At 36.8% G+C, this 19,915-nt stretch overlaps 1 protein-coding gene across 4 annotated transcripts in view; it reads left to right on the top strand.

Annotated features, from left to right (window-relative positions):
• The window catches only part of KDM4C (lysine demethylase 4C), a 299,770-nt gene extending 279,921 nt beyond the window's left edge, over positions 1-19,849 (top strand). For 2 of the 4 annotated variants that reach the window (XM_052700470.1, XM_052700474.1), the window contains 3 exons: positions 8,341-8,460; positions 14,894-14,986; positions 17,572-19,847. In XM_052700470.1, coding sequence (XP_052556430.1) covers positions 8,341-8,460; positions 14,894-14,986; positions 17,572-17,748 — 390 coding nt within the window. In that variant the 3' untranslated portion in view covers positions 17,749-19,847. Of the gene's footprint in view, positions 1-8,340; positions 8,461-14,893; positions 14,987-17,571 lie in introns of all 4 variants that reach the window. The other 2 variants (XM_052700472.1, XM_052700471.1) reach the window with 2 other exon arrangements.
• Positions 19,850-19,915: the final 66 nt, after the last annotated feature.

The following is a 19,915-nucleotide window of genomic DNA, read 5'->3' as shown; positions in this document are numbered from 1 at the left end:
AGATTTACTAGGAAGTTTAAGCCTTTAGATCCTTACTTGTCTTCAGCTGTGTGCTCCCCAGGGAAAGAGAGACATGAACATACTAGAGAGAGTACAACCAAAGGTCACCAGGATGATAAGCATCTTTTCCATTCCAAGACTGGGAAATCTGGGACTATTCAACCTAGAGAGTAGAAGGCTCAGGCTAATTTTGTTGATGCTTTTAAACACCTCAAGTGTTCAGAGAGACCCAGACTATGCAGTGGTTCCTAGTAACCAGATAAGAGGCAGTGGGCGCACAGTGAAGTGTAAGAGGTCTGTCCTGAACATCAGGAAGTCTGTACTTCAATTTTTCTTTTTCGATTTGGGATTGACTGAGCAATGCCAGAGGCTGTACTGAAAGGTGATGAAGCCTCTCGCCTTAGAGATCTTCAAAATTGCCTGGACATGATCCTGGGCACCCTTCTCTCGGTTTCCCTGCTTGAGCAAAGGGGTTGGACCATTTTGTGGATATGGATATGGATATTCATGTAACTGTTGCAAGGTTTCTCGGCTGCACGAAAGAGACCGTGTACTTCAGTCAGGCACAGTGAGTCAGACACTGCATGCGCTTGCCAATTTCACCTTCATGCTGCTCTTACGAGATGGTGAGTTTTGTTTCGTAGAGCATCTTGTATCCCACAGTAAAACTTCCTTACTGTCCTTTGTTTTTCACTTTATTGCGATGCCAAGTACCACTGTGGACATCCTAAGCTGAGTTCTACATCAGGAGCTAGAATTACAGTCTTTTGGACAATTCTGCAACTCTCAGTTAGCATTATTTGTGAATTTGTGTTATTGCTGAAAGACTACGAATCATCAGAAATATATAAAGTAAAAAATTCTTGGTGTATTAAGCAGTGCATGATTCAATTTGTCTTCTATTTTCCCTTTAGTGAAAAATATATTCACTTTGTAAGAGAAGAATCAGCAACATTTTAAGGACAACATAATATGCATGAGTTCAAAGTATTTTTATATTATGCGGTCTGTGATCCAATGCTAAATTTGTTGAATTACAGAAACTATTCTGTTAATCTGGTGATTTCATTGAATTTAAACCAATTCAAAACCAGAATTGCACTCCTGGGAATCAGGCCTGCTCTTTCAAATGCTAATGCACTGTGTAAATTACTGTTCCTGTTTAGATAAAATTCTGACTGTGGCAAATTAGCTACCACTATCCTTTTCATTCAAATTGTCTTGGAACGTAGGAAACCTAATTTTGTGTTTCTAAAAATTTGCATGAGTACTGTATACTATCAGTTTCTCAAAGAAAAACAGTTTGACAGTCTTTTGACATCAGCAGTTGATTTCAGAGAGTTTCTACAGTTCTTTGTCTTCACTTCTGCTTTAATAGTGTTGGTAGATATATTCACTGTTTTCAGCTGCAGTATGTTATTTGTCTGTATGACAAGCTTTTCTAAATCAGAGGTGCTGTTGTAATCACATTGGTTGTGCTCCTTATAAAACAATTACTGGTAAGCATGTCTGTGGGAGCTTAATCACTAGTGCTAAAGTTGAAAGTTAATGTTAGCTGAAATAGGATAAGCAGAGGAGACAGCTTGTATTAAGTGCCTTTGCAGAATGGCCTTGGGGACATTTCAGCTCTAATGTCAGGACTGAGCAGAGGTACAGGGAAGGTACCTTTCCTGCTCTCCCCCAGAAACCTTGTTCTCTCAAGGGTTTGTACAGCAGTAGCTAACTCTTAATGACAGCTTGTTCACCACATGTTAGTTCCTTTGCATTCTTTCCTGTTCAAACAGTCTTTACATATTAGTGCAGAGAGCACTATATCTCATGGCAGGTATCCTAGTAGCAATGGATAGGGTTAGTAAATTAAATTCAGTTCATAATTTGAAAGTGGAGAATTTGGATAGGACTAACTGAAGTCAGTGGCAACATTATTTCTATGCAGTCGCCCTAAGGTTAGGCTAAGGTTGTTCATACTTTTTTCATGTTGTGATTCTGGGAATGAGAAATCCAGCTGAAGTCCTGTCAATTGAAATGAATGTAGAGAGCATGTTTTGTCTGTATTGTGAGAAGTAACAGTTTCCATTGAAGTTTCTAAAATCCTACAATTAATGCCCATTTTGCTATGAAATAAATTTCAGTTCCTCCAGAATAAGAGTGCAGAAGTAATGGTTATCAAGTTCTGGAGACTATTTATAAATTTTAAGTTATTTTTTAGAAACCATGTAATTTTTAATGTAAAAGCTCAAATGAGATAGTATTTTGGCTTTCTCCATACAAATAGTTGATAGAGAGATTGATAAGTCTGAAACATTCTTGTGAATTTAAGAATGAAGGAGGTGATAAGAGATGGACAGTTTCTATTTCAAGTTTGATTTTAACTGTGTATATGGATTTGCAAACACAAATTAAGTATTGGTATGTAAAATAAAAGTGAGATAAGCAGGATAGGAAGGCCAGGTTTATTGCAATTAGAGAGCCTGATTTAGCTGTAATTCATCTCTTCAGTATCTGTTTCTCTTTGATCTTTGAAACCTCAGGGTAGATTATGTGTTTTCACTCTTCAGGAGGATTAGAATATTGTACCTTAACCCCTATGAATGAGGGATGGAACAGTATGTAAAGGATATGGATCATCAGGCACAGTAGAAGCTGAAGTCAGTTTGCTACTTCTGCCTTCAGCCGTTTCTTCAGAACAAGTGTCATAACAGCAGCATAGTGGGGTTCAAGAGCCTTCTGATACAGAAGGCAGCAGCACAACAGAATTGATTCTCATGCAACCTTCATGTAAGACTGCAGTTGACTGACTGAAGAGTGTCTTCCTGGAGGGTTTTGATGTCTTCTGGTATAGAAATAATGAGTTACTTCAAAGTACAAAAATATATTCATCTAAACTAATTGATAGAAATATTTTGCATTGTCAAGCTTTGAGCTAACAGTCAAACAGTCTTCAAACGGATGGCATCTGGGAAGAATAATGCCAGTTAGATTCTGTGTATATTTTTTTAAATTCCATACTATTTCTTTATCAGTAATCAAAATTATTTATACAACTTACATATATTTTATTCTTTTGCTGCATTACAGAATCATACAGCAAGAACAGTATTATAAGTATGTGATAGCTCAAAAACCTGTTGCAAGAAGAGCCACGTGTACCCACTTTAGCCCTGCATTGTTCATATCAATTATACTGCCACTGGTACTTCACCAGAATTTTAATAAACAATGAGGCATTTTCTGCTTTGTTTTCAAAACAAAGCAAATCAACAAAGCACAGAAATGTCAAAAAGATGGAGAAAATTTTGCTGAGTGACATCGAGAAAAATGCGGTGATCAAAATACAGTTTAAACAAACAAAAATATTTTATTTAGAATACAGCCGAAAGCTTGGAAATTTAAAAAATACCAGAGTTCAGCACTGTGCCTGCTAGTTAAACAGATAAGCAATTCTATTAGAGTTGAGGAAAATAAATTTGGAGTTACTGAGATTCATGTCATGGGAATGACTCAGTTAGGAAATAAAGAGGTGTCCACCTGATTATGTTTGCTGTCATGGTTAATGCTTCTTTACAATTTGATGCTCCACACTGTGTGGATTTTGTAGAAATGCCTAATGGGAAGTGCACAGAAGAAAGTTATGTGTATGGTAGGCTTTAAAACACTTTAGCAAGATGCAGAAGAATGAATGGTTCAGAGCAGGAAGAGGCTATTCTGTATGTGAAAGGACATAACTAATAAAAAACACTAAGTTATACCTGTTCATAAATGTAAACCCTGGTTTTGCGAAACAGCAAAGCTGAAAACAATTGATATTTATTCATACAAGTTGGTGGTGAATATGTATAAACTTAAATAAACTGTGAGAGTGAACTTCTCACAGATGATATTTCCACTTTATACTGTATAAAACAGATCATTTTTTTTTTTTTTCTTCAATATCTTTACAAATGTTCGGGCTTATTTTTGTAAACAATGGAAAATCTTAATCTTCCTTTTCTAGTTATGTATATATGAATTTTTTAGGACTATGTTCACAGAAAATGTCTCCAGTAATATTAATCAGCTGAAGAGGTTGTCACTTACTGATTCGAAATGTATTTTATATTTAATTCTGCTCTTCCCTACTAAGCTCACTGTAGGAGCACAGCTGTGAGTTTAGTAGTCTCCTTCAGACAGTGTTCTGATCTGATCAACATGGAAATTGATTTCCTTCATCCTGATAGAAGTTCCACAGAATGCTTATGCGGAAGTATGAGTGGGAGGTAGTCTGCAGTTCTTAAAACAAGACGTACTGATAGAGCTTGTCAGCTGGGGCTTCAAATCAGAGACCTTCATCACTGTATCTTCCCTTGAATCAGAGCAGGATCACATAATCAAAATAAATAACGAATTCCAGGTGATCTGATGAAGTTGTCTTGTAATTTGATCAAATATTGGCATTTTGTCATGATTGTTTTCCAGGAACATTTTTTAATATTAGACTATTGCTAGATTTATACCTCCTCTAAAAGATGCCATGTGGGCATTTTCCCTTCTTCCAAATAAGTTCTAGAGATAAAATCACCAATGTTATTGCTATGATTTCAAATACAGTGCTTACTTTTTGGCTGTGATATTACTGTTTTAAGTGAAGGGAGTTAATTGACCCTTTTCTACTAACCACATGCCACATTCACCTAAGACTAAATCAAGTTTGGAAGGATTTGATTCCAGTTAAGCTCTTGAAAGATCAGGCGTGCTTTAAGCTGACAGTTGAAAAGGCAAAATGTTGTACACGCTTATGAAAAATTGATGCTGGATTCTGGAGCAATTCTGAAGATCAGAAATATTTTTTAGAGTGCCTTTTCAGGTTTTTAAACCTAAAAAAAATCACATTTTTAAACAAAAAAGAAAGATTTTGAAAGTGTTACTAAACGATGCATTGCTGTTTTTAGGTCTTTTTCATTCAACTGTTGCATTCCTCAAACTTTTTTTCCCCCATTAAGTGCTAATATATTCTATGTCAGCTATGCTCTATTTTCCTTTCTAAGATTTTTTTCTCTATCTAGCTTTCTGTCAGACCAGAGACTCAGTAAATTAACTTCGGCTGATATCTGTAGTCACAGAATAATTTCATCATTTCCTACTACAATCTTTACATGAAAGACTTCAGTATCCTTTCTACTATCAATTTTACTTTCCAGCTTCTCTAAGCCTGTCAGTGCCTGAAGATTTGAGCCACACCTGCTGAAGATGACTTGCTCAGCAGCACTGAAATTTAGCCTTGTTGACTTCAGGAATCACAGGATTTAATTTTGTGCTTTCTTTGAATTCAATAAATTTAGTTGTTTTCAGTACGGTTGCTTTGAATAAAATGTAGAAGAAATCCAAGTCACTTACATTTTTATAATTTCCAAAATAATTGCTGATTTTTAAATATCTGAATTTGTACTATAATTGTAAAGAAAACCATTATCAAAATAAAATTGTAGTTATCCAGGGGATATATGCTTCTGACAGTTTTGGAGAAATCTCAATAGTTCTTAAATTAATCTTAAATATGTACTTTCTAACCTTGATTTAGAAAGTACATATTTCTAAATTGATTTATGTCCATCTCTGAATATATTTATTCATTTTTAAATTAAGATATTTTTTCCAGGTGTCATTGGCTGCAATTTGGATTATTGGAATCTCACATTTCTCAGCTTATGGTTTCTGTTCTCTTCTTTTTTCCTTATTTCTCAGTGTGGGTCCATGTTTGTTCTTCTACTCAGTTGGTATCAACTATCACCAGCACGATGGTGCAGCCAGAGCCAGTGCTTACAGATATTCTGTTCAGATGTTATGAACCAAAGTATTCTTCTGTCACTGTGATAAAAACAAAAGGGGAAGCAAAAATGTAGGAAAAATTCTTCATGACAGTGGTAGGCATACAAAAACATTATTTATCATTCCAAGATTTATTACTAATGGATTGATTACAGTTTTAGTTCAATGTATGTCACGAGGATCAAAACATATGTTTTGAAGTCAGAAAATACAGCCTGTTTTTTAAAAAAAAAATGTTTAAGAATTGTTATTCTCTACAAGTTTTTGCTTATAATGAAATTCTTTGAATATCTGTGAAACTGTGTCTAAAGTGTATGTCACTTAAATCTGGCTTATGAGAATGCTCAGGGATTGTCATATCTTATGCCCAACTTTTCATGATACAACTGAGCAGAGTGAGATTGTGTTTTGTTAGTTTTGGCAGCCTAAAAAATAGGTCACATCATGCCTTCAGAAGACAATGATGAGAATATTTTTACAGTAAAAAGGTAGAACCTTTAAATAGTCTGTGCAATACAAGAAAAGTTAGGAACTGTCAGCAATAATCAGCATTTTTAGAATGTTTCCCAAATGTTGTTCCATAAAGTAAGGTAACTTGGTTATATATATGAGGGATGAGTTTGTGTCATAATTCCAGTTCTTCTTAGTTATTTGCATGGGAACTGTTAATTTTCCATATGAGCAATTCCATTAGCTGACCGAGAGAAGCTGTGAGACTTTTTTCTTCTGCAAGATACAGAGGGACAATTCACGAAAGGCTTTTGTTCTTGGAAAATTAATGTTTGGCTTGATATTGTTGATAGATTGTTTGTTTTAAGGAAATTTACAAAATTCCATGATGCTTTTTAAAAGTTTGTTTGAAGACACTTTGTCAAGGCTTTTTAAAAATTATTTCTTATGCTTTAGGAATTGATAGGGGAAAAGTATAATAAGTACAATAATGTTACTGAACATCTTTGTAGTCATCACCAAGGAAAAAACTTCCTCTCTCTTTCCTGTGGAAGTACTAAGAGTATACTGGAATGCTGTTTCCAACCCCATAAGTGGGCGGACCCATTGGATATTTGGTGATACTAAAAGGATGTATCATTCTGTGTCTGTCATAAAAGCCCTTTTCAGGCAAACACAGATGATATGTCTTAGAGCTGTCCCCTTGGAGAGTGCCTGAGAGACAATAGAGACAGATAGTGCTGTCATCTGTTTTTCAAGAATGTGTGTTCCTGCAAAAGCCCAGCATTATTCTGTTTTTCTCATGAGATGAATCAATTTCATGGATATATGTGATTAAAGACAATTTACCAGGCTTGAATTGGGCTAATGCAGTATTGTAACAAGATCACACTCCAGTAAGGATTGCTGTAGTGTATTTTTGCTCCCACATTTTAAGTTCTTTATCATAATCCCTGGCCTCAGTTAGAAGAGGCAGGTGAAGCCAACAATACATTTTGGTAATTATTCTATTTAAATGTGAGACTGAAAACAGTGAAAGAACCACAGCAACTTGAGATAACACCAGATCCCAGAGAACCTTGTCCCTGAGTCCTTGCATCTGACCCCTTGGCTCTTTCTTCTCCCTTCCTGTTTTGCCTCTCAGCAGTGAGCTCAGATAGCATGAACTGAGTAGTTCCTCTCACCTGTAGGAGAAAACCACTAAACTAGCTCTAATCTGCATCACAAGTGTTTTGAGGTAGTCTCTACAAAGTACAAATGCTTTTTGGGGAGTGAATATTTGTCACAGGTGGTTTCAAAGGAATCAGTGAGCACAGAGCTGGCATGGTCTTTCCCATGTCCATCGTACTGTTTCTGATATGAACAGTGTGTTCTGCACATAAGTTATTTGGGTCAGACCTGAACCATGTAAGGCAAAAGAAACCATAGCAAGTACAAACTGTGCTGCTCTGACATTCTCAACAAATCAGGCACAAAATTTGCCAAAACACAGGAAAAAAACGTGTTTTGTAACTCCTGAAAAATAACAAGCCAAACAGAACACCTCACCTGTTCTTCATCATATGTATTTAGACTATTTCAGTGTTTCTCCATCAGCTATGCAAAGAACTCATTGACATTCTCACCGTTTATAGTTTGATCTATAACTGCATTTTTCAGTCAGCGAAGTTAGCATCTAGCAAAATTGTGCTGCAATTAACAAAACATGAGTTATTTGAATATGGAAAGGAAATTGTTGCGCATATTCAATTGCTCTTTAGTGATCTTTATTTTCAGTGTGTGACAGAAATTAATTTGGGGAAATGTATCACAGTTGCTGATAGCTATCTGATTTATGCATATGTTGCCTTGCCAATGCAGCATCAAGCTGTTAAGAGAGTTTCTTTGGTCAGTATTTCATTTTCATAAAGGCTAACAGTATCTTCTGTTAGCCCATTAGCAGGATTATAAAACTTGAAACACACATAGTAATAAATCTTCTCCAATTATCAAGTTGTAAGAAGCAGCTTATTGGTAATTTCAAAGTATATTCAAAGTGTATTAGCTCACTCCCTGACGTGAGAATCCATCCTTCTTTGTAAATAGAGCAGAGATTGCCTAAAGCTGGGCCCACCTGCAGAGGGAGAGGTTGTTCAAGTGAAGTGGCCTGATGGAAAGCTGTATGGTGCAAAGTATCTGGGACCAAACACAGCTCACATGTATCAGGTGAGTGTCTATATTTATTACCAGATGCCTATTTTTGAGATGTCTTTATTGCTTATTCAGCTCTAGCATTGGAGTGGCAGACCACAAGTTCAGAGCTGCAGGAATATGGACTAAATTGTAAACTGCTGATGCCTTTAAACCAGCACATAATGCTGTCTAAAACATTAACTAGTACTGTGCATTTCTTCCGGGTTGATATTTTGCTTGATTCCATGAAATTACAAAGAATGATTTTTTAATAGAACTCAATCAGTAGTCTTCACAGAATCACAGAATTGCAGGGGTTGGAAGGGACCTCTAGAGATCATTGAGACCAACCCCCCTGCCAAAGCAGGTTCCCTACAACAGGTCGCACAGGTAGGCATCCAGGCAGGTCTTGAACATCTCCAGAGAAGGAGACTCCACCACCTCCCTGGGCAGCCTGTTCCAGTGCTCCGTCACCTCACTGTAAAGAAGTCCCTTCGTACATTTGTGCGGAACTTCCTATGCTGCAGTTTCCAGCCGTTTCCCCTTGTCCTGTCTCCACTCACCACTGAAAAGAGTCCAGCCTCGCCATTCTGCCCCCCACACCTTAGATATTTATAGACCTGGATTAGATCCCCTCTCAGTCTTCTTTTCTCAAGGCTAAATAGATCCAGTTCACTCAGCCTTTCTTCATAGGAGAGATGCTCCAGGCCCTTCACCATCTTTGTGGTCCTCTGCTGGACTCTTTCCAAGAGATCCCCTGTCTTTTTTTGTACTGGGGAGCCCAGAACTGGACGCAGTACTCCAGATGAGCCCTTACCAGGGCAGAGTAAAGGGGGAGGATCACCTCCCTCAACCTGCTGGCCACGCTCTTTTTAATGCACTCCAGGATGCCATTGGCCTTTTTGGCCACAAGAGCACACTGCTGGCTCATGGCCAACTTGTCGTCCACCAGGACACCCAGGTCCCTCTCTGCAGAGCTCCTCTCCAGCAGCTCATCCCCCAGCCTGTACTGGTGCATGCAATTATTCCTCCCTAGGTGCAAGACTCTACACTTGCTTTTGTTAAACTTCATCTGGTTTCTTACTGCCCAGCTCTCCAGCCTGTCCAGGTCTTGCTGAATGGCAGCACAGCCTTCAGGCGTGTCAGCCAATCCTCCCAACTTCGTATCATCAGCAAACTTGCTGAAGGTGGCCACTATTCCCTCATCAAGGTCATTGATGAAGATGTTGAACAAGACAGGACCCAGCACCGACTCCTGGGAGACACCACTGGTTACAGGTCTCCAGCCAGACTCTGCACCGCCAACGACGACCCTCTGCGCTCTGCCAGTCAGCCAGTTCTCAACCCACCTCACTGTCCACTCATCTATCCCATACTTCCTCATAAGGATGTTATAAGGATGTCGTGGGAGACAGTATCAAATGCCTTTCTAAAATCAAGATAGACTACATCTACCGTTCTCCCCCCATCCATCCAGCATGTGACAACATTTTTCATTTTGTAAGGTGAACAGGTAGAATATTAAGAGAAATAGTTATTTTTTTCCAAGTCAATTACTTACTATCTCCAAATTGGTCGTTTATTTATTTGATTTCAGGTAATTACACTATTAATGAGATAAAATCTATTAATAGTTTGTGACCACAATGTGCCCCAGGCATTTTGTGAAAGGATGGAAGGAAAAACAGTAAAAAGAAGAGTGAAAATAGCTGCACTTCCATTTGTGCAAAGTACTTTTGAATTAATTAACACATAATCTAAGGAGCATTTTATCCTTAGCAAAGCCAAAATGAAACTGAACACTGCAGCTTTAAAAGCCTTTTAAGGCTAAAAAGCTGACTTCTGATTTCAGAAACACAATAATTGTTGGTTTTTTTTGTACTTGCCTTTGAGAAAAAATCAGTCAGCAGCTTTGAGTACTGAAGTGAATGGTAGAAACTGCAATAAAACAATCACAATAATAATACTACTTCTGGAAGAATGAGAATCTAGGTACATTTCTTTTATATATATATAATCATTTTCACTTATGTAACTCTTTTCATCTGAAGGCTTCACATTACTGTACAAAAATGGTAAATTTGCTATTATATCTGCAGATAAATTAAGGCACAGGGAGGCTAAATGATATGCTGCATTGACCTTCTCAGTTTGCCAATGACTTGCAATCAAACTCAGGTCTTCAAATGCCTGATCCCTTGAGTTAGTCTCTAAATGTTACCCTTTTGCTTATATTTGGAAGATGTATTATTTTGTGAAAGTGAAAAGTTGTGGTTTTTTTTTTTTATGAAATACAAAGATTGTTCTACAGTAACAGTAATCTTCTAATCATTTGATCTTCTAAACAGTTGGTCTTCTAAGCAATACTGTGAGATTAGGTTAATATGGTTGTTTAAAACCAAAATAGTAAAAAAAAAAAGAGCTTTTTTTCTCATTTAGGACCTCTGAGACAACATGATAAAAGTAATATAATAGAAAATAGACTAGCATAAGGATGTTAGTAGGGTCTGCAGTTTTTGCAGTTCCTCAGCATAGCAGTTGTAGGATTATTAAGTTTGGAGAAGACCAGTAAGGTCATCAAATCATCGATCCATCACCTCATGAGTTTCCTCATGAATTTCACCGAGCCCCAGTGCCCAAGCCACAAAACCATGCCTCTAAATGCCACATCTGTACATTTCATGAACGTGCCTCTATCCCTTCCTTGAGTAGCCTCTTTCAATGTGCACCCACACCTCCTGAGAAGAAATTTTTCCAAATATCCAACCTGAACGTCCCGTGGTGCAACTTCAGATCACTGTCGTCCTATTGTTGTTACCTAGGAGAAGACACTAATCCCACCTCACCACAACCTCCTTTAGGTAGTTGTACTGAAAGGTGAGATCTCCTCTTAGATTCCTCTCCTCCAGACTAAACAGTCCCAGTTCCCTCACCCACTACTCAAAAAGCTTGTGCTCAAAACCCCTCACTAACTTTGTTGCCCTTCATTGCCCACTCCAGGGCCTCAATATCTTGCTTTTAGTGTTGGGGCCCAGTAGAACGCAGTACTTGAGGTGTGACCTCTTCCCCACCAGCTCATTTTCCGGCACTGGACTCAGCCTGTTCCTGTGCATTTATGATAGAATCACAGAATTTTTAGAGTTAGAAAGGATCTTTAAAGGTCATCTGGTCCCAGCTCCCCTTCAGTGAATGGGACATGCGCAGCTAGATCACATTGCCCAGGGCATGATCCAGCCTGGCCTTGAAAGTTTCCCAGGAAGGGCATCAATTACATCTCTGGGCAACCTGTTCCAGCTCCTCACCACCCTTGCTGTAAAAGATTTTTTCCTTATATCCAACCTAAATTTACCCATTTTAAATTTGAAACCATTTCCTCTTGTTCTGTCACCACAGACTGTGCTAAAAAGTCTGTCCCCTTCTTTTCTGTAGCTCCCCTTTAGATACTGAAAGGCTGTAATCAGGTCATCTTGCAGCCTTCTCTTTTCCAAGCTGAGCAGCCCCAGCTCTTTCAACCTGTTTTCATAGGAGAGGTAGTGGGTGTTACTTCAACACAGGTGCATGATCTTGTATTTGGATTTGTTGAACCTCATGAGGTTCACAGAGGCCCAGTGCCCAAGCCTGTCTAGGTCCCTCTGGCAGGCATCCTGTCCTTCTGATGTATTGAATGTGTTGACTGCACCCCACAGCTTGATGTCATCTAGAGACTTGCTGAGGCTGCACCCAACCCCATCACTGTCATTGATGAAGATAATAAAGCACTTCCAATCCTTCAACTGACTGCCCCAAAACCCCAGAGTTCCTTTTAATAGCCTCAGGCTTCTCTGTTTGACCTCATCATTGCCAACCTGAACTACCTGAAGTGGATAATAAGTATTAGAGACTACTGTGAACTGCTTTTAATAAAACAAACTTTTTAAACAAAGTGGGAAAACAGCAAAGATTGAAGGGTGTCCAAGTTGTACTATACAGGATTTCTGAAATTTTGCAAGCATTTTAATCTGTATGACAGGACTGCCAAACATGACCACAGATTACAAAGTCTGTGGCATGCAAGGTGCAAGATTAACTCTAAGACACGAGTAGTGCTTCTTATTTATCTTATGTGGTTTCCAACACAGCCTCCAGGACACATGCACACACGCACACTGTTTTCTGATCTCTGTTGGACACTTGAGATTCTCATACCAAAAGAATCTCTTACTCTTCCGTGTTCTCTTATATTGTACCACAAAAGGAGAAACTGAAAACGAGTCTCTGAAACAACTGTCATCTGATACAACAAATCTGTTCAAATATCCAAATACAGATAAATCTGTGAATTGTTCTCATGTTCTTGAGACATTTGTACAGAATTTGACAATGCTTATGCATGCAGGAGCTATGACAAAATGTGCCAGAATTTGTGTCATCTAGCTTAACATTTGCCATCCAGTTACCCCACACAATCCCCAAGCAGAGTTATACCTGCAAATGGAGTAAGTGTTCATTTTAAATGAAACTGTTAATGATGTCTATCTGTGTGATGTCATTTTTAATGTAGGTATGATTGTTTTCAGTGTTTATTTTAGATTTTCATTTGAGATGATTAAATTATTCACCCTGTTGTTTTCTACATTTTCCACTGATCCTTTAATCTTGTTGTCGTGATGAAAGAAAATCTCATGGAGAGAATAAAGTGGTACACAGACCCAGTGCAACTGCAGAAGTGCAAATAAAATAAATTGCTGGATAAAACAGATGATTGATGATGTAGTATATGCAGTCTGGAATAAGTTTGAGTTATTAGAGACAATGGTTTTGTATTTTGCATGAATCACAAAACAACTGGAAGTCTTAGAGAAGTGCTTATGTTTGCCTTTAACATTATGGCAAATACATCTCCAGTGCAGTTTCATGCTGAATTATAGCTGAAAACTTTCCAGTTGCAAAGTTGAACATATTTCACACAGCAAACTTGTAAAATTCTGTGTTATGAAGCAGTCTCCTCCCTCTTTACCCTGCTATTAAAACAAAAGTCTTTGCCCATTAATTTTCTCATTGCATGGAACCAAGGGATTTTATTTCCTGCCTGATTCTTTCACTGGTGATGCATAACAAGCATTACTGCAGATACGAAGCAAAAACATACTATGAAATGTACTGTGCAGTAAAGAGGAGGAAAAACAGAAAGTCTGCTCACAGATAATGGTGAAAAATAATAAAATGGCCATCGTTTAAACAAGTTTAAACCAAAGGGAACTTTATGTTCCACTAGAGTACCACTCGCTGACTTGGCCTATAGGGTTAGTAACAGGAACAGAGGGGCAAAGATTACTTCTGTAATTTTTTTACATATCTTGCTCTGTGGAGTTTTCTTTGGATTTTAAATGTGTTCTGGATTTATGCATCCCTTTTTTAATTGTTTTTAAAGAGATCTTGCTTTTAAAGAAGTTAATAGTTCATACACCTGTACCCTTACTTTTGACAGTGGATATACTCTGTTGGATTCTTCAGTTGTTAAAATTAATCTGACACTCTCAGTCAAGGCAAGGTTTTAATTTGGACCTACAAAACCCACTCCATCTACAACTTCAAATACATGATTTTTCAGATTTATCTATGATAACACTTTAATAATGTTTTTATAGTTTGCATTTGGACTTATTATTCCAATATGTCTGTTGTCATTCAAGTGGTATCATAAACGGAATGGGACTTCTTTTAAGTTCTTGCCAAACTTTTAAGTACAGTTTCTATAGGAACTAAAACTGCAGTCCTAGATAATAGCTGAAAGTCACAATTGTTAGATGAAGTATGAAAAAAAAATCAGCAGCTACTGAAAAGGCATAAATGCTTCAAAGCCTCAGCATTTTAACATTCCCCACACCTAGTTACATTTCCTTTCTCATTTTCTGCTAACGGGGTTCATGTTGGATTAAATCTAAACCTAAGCATGATAAAGCTTTTCATCTTCTGAACAGAGCATTTTAAAGAAATTCCATCAGATTCAATAAAATTCTGTTAACTGCTATTTCCCTAGTTGTCACTCATACTTAGTTTCTTTTGACATCGTCTTCCTCAACCTTGAAGCACAGGATGTTAAAATTAAATTTATTTATTTATTTATTAGAAGCAAGGAATTAAAATTAGGCAAATTAAAATGACATGAAGACGTTTTAATACATCGGTCCTACAGAATTATTTTGTCTGTGTTGTTTCTGCTCTGCATTCCTAATAAACTTTATTTTATTGCGTGTGTGTGTCAGTGTTGATTTTGAAGTCTCTTTGCTCAGATGTTTTTTTTGATCTAATGAACATTCTAAGAAATAACATTTTTTTTCTGTTTTATCTTAATTTCACTAAAAAACTAATTATTTATGTTAAAATCTCTGCTTGCAGATGCATTTTTGTTCAGACATTCCCAGAAACTTCCCAGTTAAATGATGATTTTTTTTTAATAATCTTTTTTTTTTTTTTTTTCAATTAGGTTGAGTTTGAGGATGGTTCTCAAATATTAATGAAGAGAGAAGAGATCTATACTCTAGATGAAGAGCTTCCTAAAAGAGTGAAAGCCCGTTTTGTGAGTACTTTCTGATAACTTCATGGTATTTACATGCTCAAAATGCCAACAACGCTATCCCGGGCTTTATTCTTACTTTTTATTTTAATTTGTACAGATTTTGCACAGCAATTAGCACAAGTTCACGTTTGCCAGTGAGAAGGATTTGTTGTATTGCTAATACAGGCAAATGCTGCCTAATTCTTGTCTCCCAGAGGAGTCATTGTGGTAGAATAGCTGTCAGATCATGAGTAATATTTTAAATTTTAAAATAGATAAATGTTATGTTCTTCCAGAATGTTTTTACAATGTCCATAGCTTTTGAAAAACTTTCCAAATTATCAGAGCTTTGAGATTTTAAATGCTTTTAATTTAATAAAAATGCAATTAACTCGTCCTGAGAAACAGAACACCTGTTTCATGAAAACTCATTAATATCACTAACAGGACTTAGAGCATTTCTCTGGTTTTTAAAACCAGAGCCTCATATTTTTCCAGTTTCTTGTGGTTCCAGACAACATCCGCTGGTTAGCTATATGCCATTCAGAAAACAGCTGAGGTTCCTGAGGAGCAGAAGTTTGAAAAGGGAAAGTTCTGCCATACAGATATTGGAGGAAACAGATCTGTCTTTGTCACTAATGCTAGATGTTTGTGCAGTTCAATTCAATACTAATTCTACTCAGAAATGCATTGTGCTCATCTCAAGTCCATGTTCTCATTTAGCATTCTTTGTTCAAAACTGTGCCTAGTAAGTTGAATTACCTTACTTAATCTAACAACAAAGCATAAAGATGCTAAGTTGTTCTCATAAATAAGAGAAATAATTCAGTATTGTGTGAAAAAAGGATAACTCTCTTATTAGAAAAATGAAGCTTTGAAAGGGAGAACAGTGCACAGTGTAGTTTTCATTGCTGCAAGGTGGCAGGCTCATACACAAAACCTGCTTACATATCTGTTATGTGACATTAATTTGATTTTTGAGAGCTGGGTATGTGGCATGGTACAGGAGTAATGTGTAGACTGGATTCTTCAGGCATATTCAGCTTGGATTAGTTCGATGGCCTAACTAACAGCATCACACATATGTATAGACAAGTAACTTTGACTTCCCTTTCTTTTGCTTCTTGCCTGCTTGCTTCTTCCATCAGTGTCTCCTTTCAGTCAGTCCTCAGCAGCTATCCCTTTTATGGAGGCTGCACATTTTTGGGCTGTGTCAGGGGCAAGGGTTGTCGTAATGCGTGAATGGGGCAGGAAAGTGAGAGGTAGAAGAAAGACAGAGAAAACTGAGGTTGTCAGTGAGTGCCCACTGGCAGGATTTACTGAAGGAATAGAATGAGGTTAGGACAGCTCTTTCCAGTTGGAGGTGCAATAATCAGATATTCCTGACTGAGACAACTTTTGGCCAGTTATTTGTGGTAAATGCAAACATCTTTCAGTGTCCTGATTATCTAGGGTTAGGAAAGATGTCATGGAAAATGTTGAACAAACCATCTGGATATATTCAATATGTTCTTCAGTGTTTTTTAATTATATTCAGAACTCAATTGGTTATTTTTTTTTCTTTTTAAGGAGACTACTTACATAAAACTTTTATAATTAATTGCATGTCCATGTAGAACAAAAACTGTTGCATTTCAGTAAGAATATCATTATGGCCATAACTGAGTTCATGCTCTTTTAAAAATGATATTTTTATAGTTCAGTATTTCATTTTTGCATCTGTCACCATTCAATTTATATGGACATTAGATATAGGTTAAAAAACACTGAATTTGGTCAGCTACAATATCCAGTCTATACACAGGCCTTTCCATGATTCTCCACAGTTCCCTCAGGTTCTATAAAAAAAGGATTTATTCCTCAAGGTATGTTTAACACTTCCTTCACCTCCTCATGCTGAATTGTTTCCCCTTTTTGAAATATATGACACTAATTTCTTCTAACCAGAGTTTTTCCTAACTGTGCAAATTTTACCATGGCTCAAGTAATAGAAGTTGGTTCCAACCTCTCTGCCACTGCTTTTCCCCAAATGGATTGCTGTTTGCCATCCTGCTTCTTTGTCACAGTTGATCCTTTAAGTTTGCTGAGAAACAGCTGTTGGTTTCAGCTCTTAGTAAATCAACTAGCATACAGGTTTGTTAACAGAAATCCTTGAGGTAGATTGCACTTAAAACATATCTGAATAAAACACAGATGTGGATAATACTTGATACTGCTGGGAGAGAAGCTACCCAACCATTGTGTTATTTCTGTGTTGCTGTTTTGCATCCTGAAAGAGTGTGATTTTCTGAGTTCTGGATAAAACCAAACCTAGCTGGTATTAGTCACAATTCTAAGGAACACTAAAGATCTAAAAACTTAATTTGTGAACATGCAAAACATGGTAAAGTAAGAATTGTACTTTAAAATGTGTGTTTAAACTATACATTTAGTATTTATACATTTTTCTAAAAACTGTGTCGTATCTGAATAATCCATCATATAATTAGTGATGATGCCATGGTGATCTAGTGGAATGTACCTGCACTTCCATGTAACTCCACTAAAATATATCAGAACGTGGTAGTGTGCACCAAGTCTAATGTGTATTTAATGTCTGGTTTTAGTCTACAGCGTCTGACATGAGATTTGAAGACACGTTTTATGGAGCGGATATTATCCTGGGAGAAAAGAAGAGACAGAGAGTACTGAGTTCCCGTTTTAAGAATGAGTATGTGGATGATCCAGGATACCGCACCTTCTTAAAAAGCTCGTTCCAGAAGAAGTGCCAGAAGGGGCAATAAAGGAAGTAATGAAGAGACGAAGACAGACAGAAAGACACACACACACTGTTTTAGACTGGTTATAGCTGACTAAGAAGTCAAGCAGCATTAGTTGCAATTGGTTTTGAGTTAATTAAGCACTTGGTTTTACAGTGAGGCAGTTTATATGTAAGCCTTGTCAGATAAAGTACTTGAGTTATTACTTCTTCAGTTAAGTAATAAAGATTTTGTAATACTTTTCATTTTGAAACTAGGAGGGAAAACCAAGTGAGAGTAAAACGGATTACACAGCGATAGACTGAAGAAAATTTTTGTTTGAAGTTAGTGGAAAAATTCTCTTTGAGTAATAGAAGATTCACAGTCAGAAGAGGAGACACTTTAATAAACAGAGACAATTGCACTAGCTTATTTTTTTTCTGCTAATAGGGAAGGATGTTAGGTTTAATAATAGCAGTTTTTGTAAAACATTTTTAAGCAAATACAAATATGTACGGGATTAAGACAAACAAAATCAGTTTTGATTCGTACAGTGCTCTTCCTTTTTATGTCACTACTGCTCTCAGTAGGGTTTGATGTGGACTCAACTGTTGACTTAAATATTTTTGGCTTTTCAGAAAGGTATCTTCAGCACAGTAATGATTTTTTGTACATTTAAAGAGGCAGATTTCTGCAATTATTTTTGAACTCGTTTTTCATAAGATCTATAAAAATAGCTATTTGTAAAATATAATTTTCTTTCATTTTCTGTATTGAAAATTAGAGTTTAAAAATATATGCTTAACAGGCTAGTTTTGAATGAATACAAATGGTCTTCCTTTTAAAATAATGGTCTATCACTGTAATAATATTTTAAACAAATATATAAATAAATGATTTCCTTTTACTTGCATCATTTTGTCTCTTGACATGATTATCAATTCCATCACCTCTGGTACTTAAAGGAAGGAGAAACTTCACTGTCTGCAGTAGACATGTAGTTTCCTGAACACAACACAAACACATGACTTAGTATTCAAACAGTAACTTGATAAATGCTTTAATTCCTTGTCTATTTCTCTTCACTCTTTGGAATCTTGATCTTTTTGCATATTTCACAGAAAACAGCATGTCTGAATGCATTTCCTGCCTATTTGTCTGAAACACTTTGGTTTGTGAAACCAGAAGAGAGCTTTATCAAAGTTACATCATCTGTTTCTTATAAACTGGCCCATCAGCAGGATTTCTGACTTCCTGCCACGGGAAAAAAAAACACCTCTCTCAAAGTACAATTTGAGCACTGCTGTTTCTCAGGCTCTGCTTCTAATAAAGAACCAAAAAGCCATATATATCAATATATGAACCCAATGAATTTTTCATGACAAACCCAGTGCTTTGTTTGCTGAGGTGCACTGTTGCCCTTTGCAACGTTGTTGTTTCACTGTTGCCCTTTGCATGATTTTTATTTGTTTGTTTATTTTGAGTGGAGAGCAAAGTCTTCTCATCTCCTGTGTGGCATCTCCACTATAAATTTAATTTTTCTGTGTTACATTAACTATTTATTATTTTGCAATGAAATCACTCAGAATCCCTTCAGTCTTAGAAATTGCTTAGCTGTGACAATCATAATGTATTTCTTACTGGCATATTTCTTTAGAGGTAGTGGGTTTCAGTGAGTACTGTCTGGCGTATTTCAGAATACCGGAGCTTTTTCCAGAGTTGTAAAAGAAAAATTACCAGGGGTACTGTACCAAAATGCAAGATTGCTGCCCTCATGATATAAATACAGCTGGTGGCTGGTAAGTTATTACATATAATGTAAACACCAGTAATAACTTCTTGATATTAAGTTACATAACACTGTTCAAGGATAAGAATGAGAGTGTGATCCATCCATCATAAAGGTGATAAGAAATATTACATTATTCTTCAGTTAAGTACATGTAAACACACTTTGTAAATAAATAAATGAGGCTGTGAGATACTACACAGGCTAAATGTTAAGTGCATGTTCTTTGACTGCATCTCATGACCTATTAGTCAAAACTGAATAAATAATTACCCTGTCTGTACAAAATGGATGTAGAATTTTTCTCTTCAGGTTCCTTGAGATCTGCTAATAGGAGTAATTTCTGAATGTTATAAGGTGCTATAAAATAGCTGTCCTTCTTTTCCAGCTCTGGAAAAAGTAAGTCTGAAATGTACTTTTCTT

Source organism: Tympanuchus pallidicinctus, unplaced genomic scaffold (genome assembly GCF_026119805.1).
Source record: "Tympanuchus pallidicinctus isolate F22 unplaced genomic scaffold, pur_lepc_1.0 scaffold4, whole genome shotgun sequence".
Classification (NCBI taxonomy): domain Eukaryota; kingdom Metazoa; phylum Chordata; class Aves; order Galliformes; family Phasianidae; genus Tympanuchus; species Tympanuchus pallidicinctus.
Note: the sequence above shows the minus strand (reverse complement) of the source record. Positions and strands in the feature narration are given on the sequence as shown.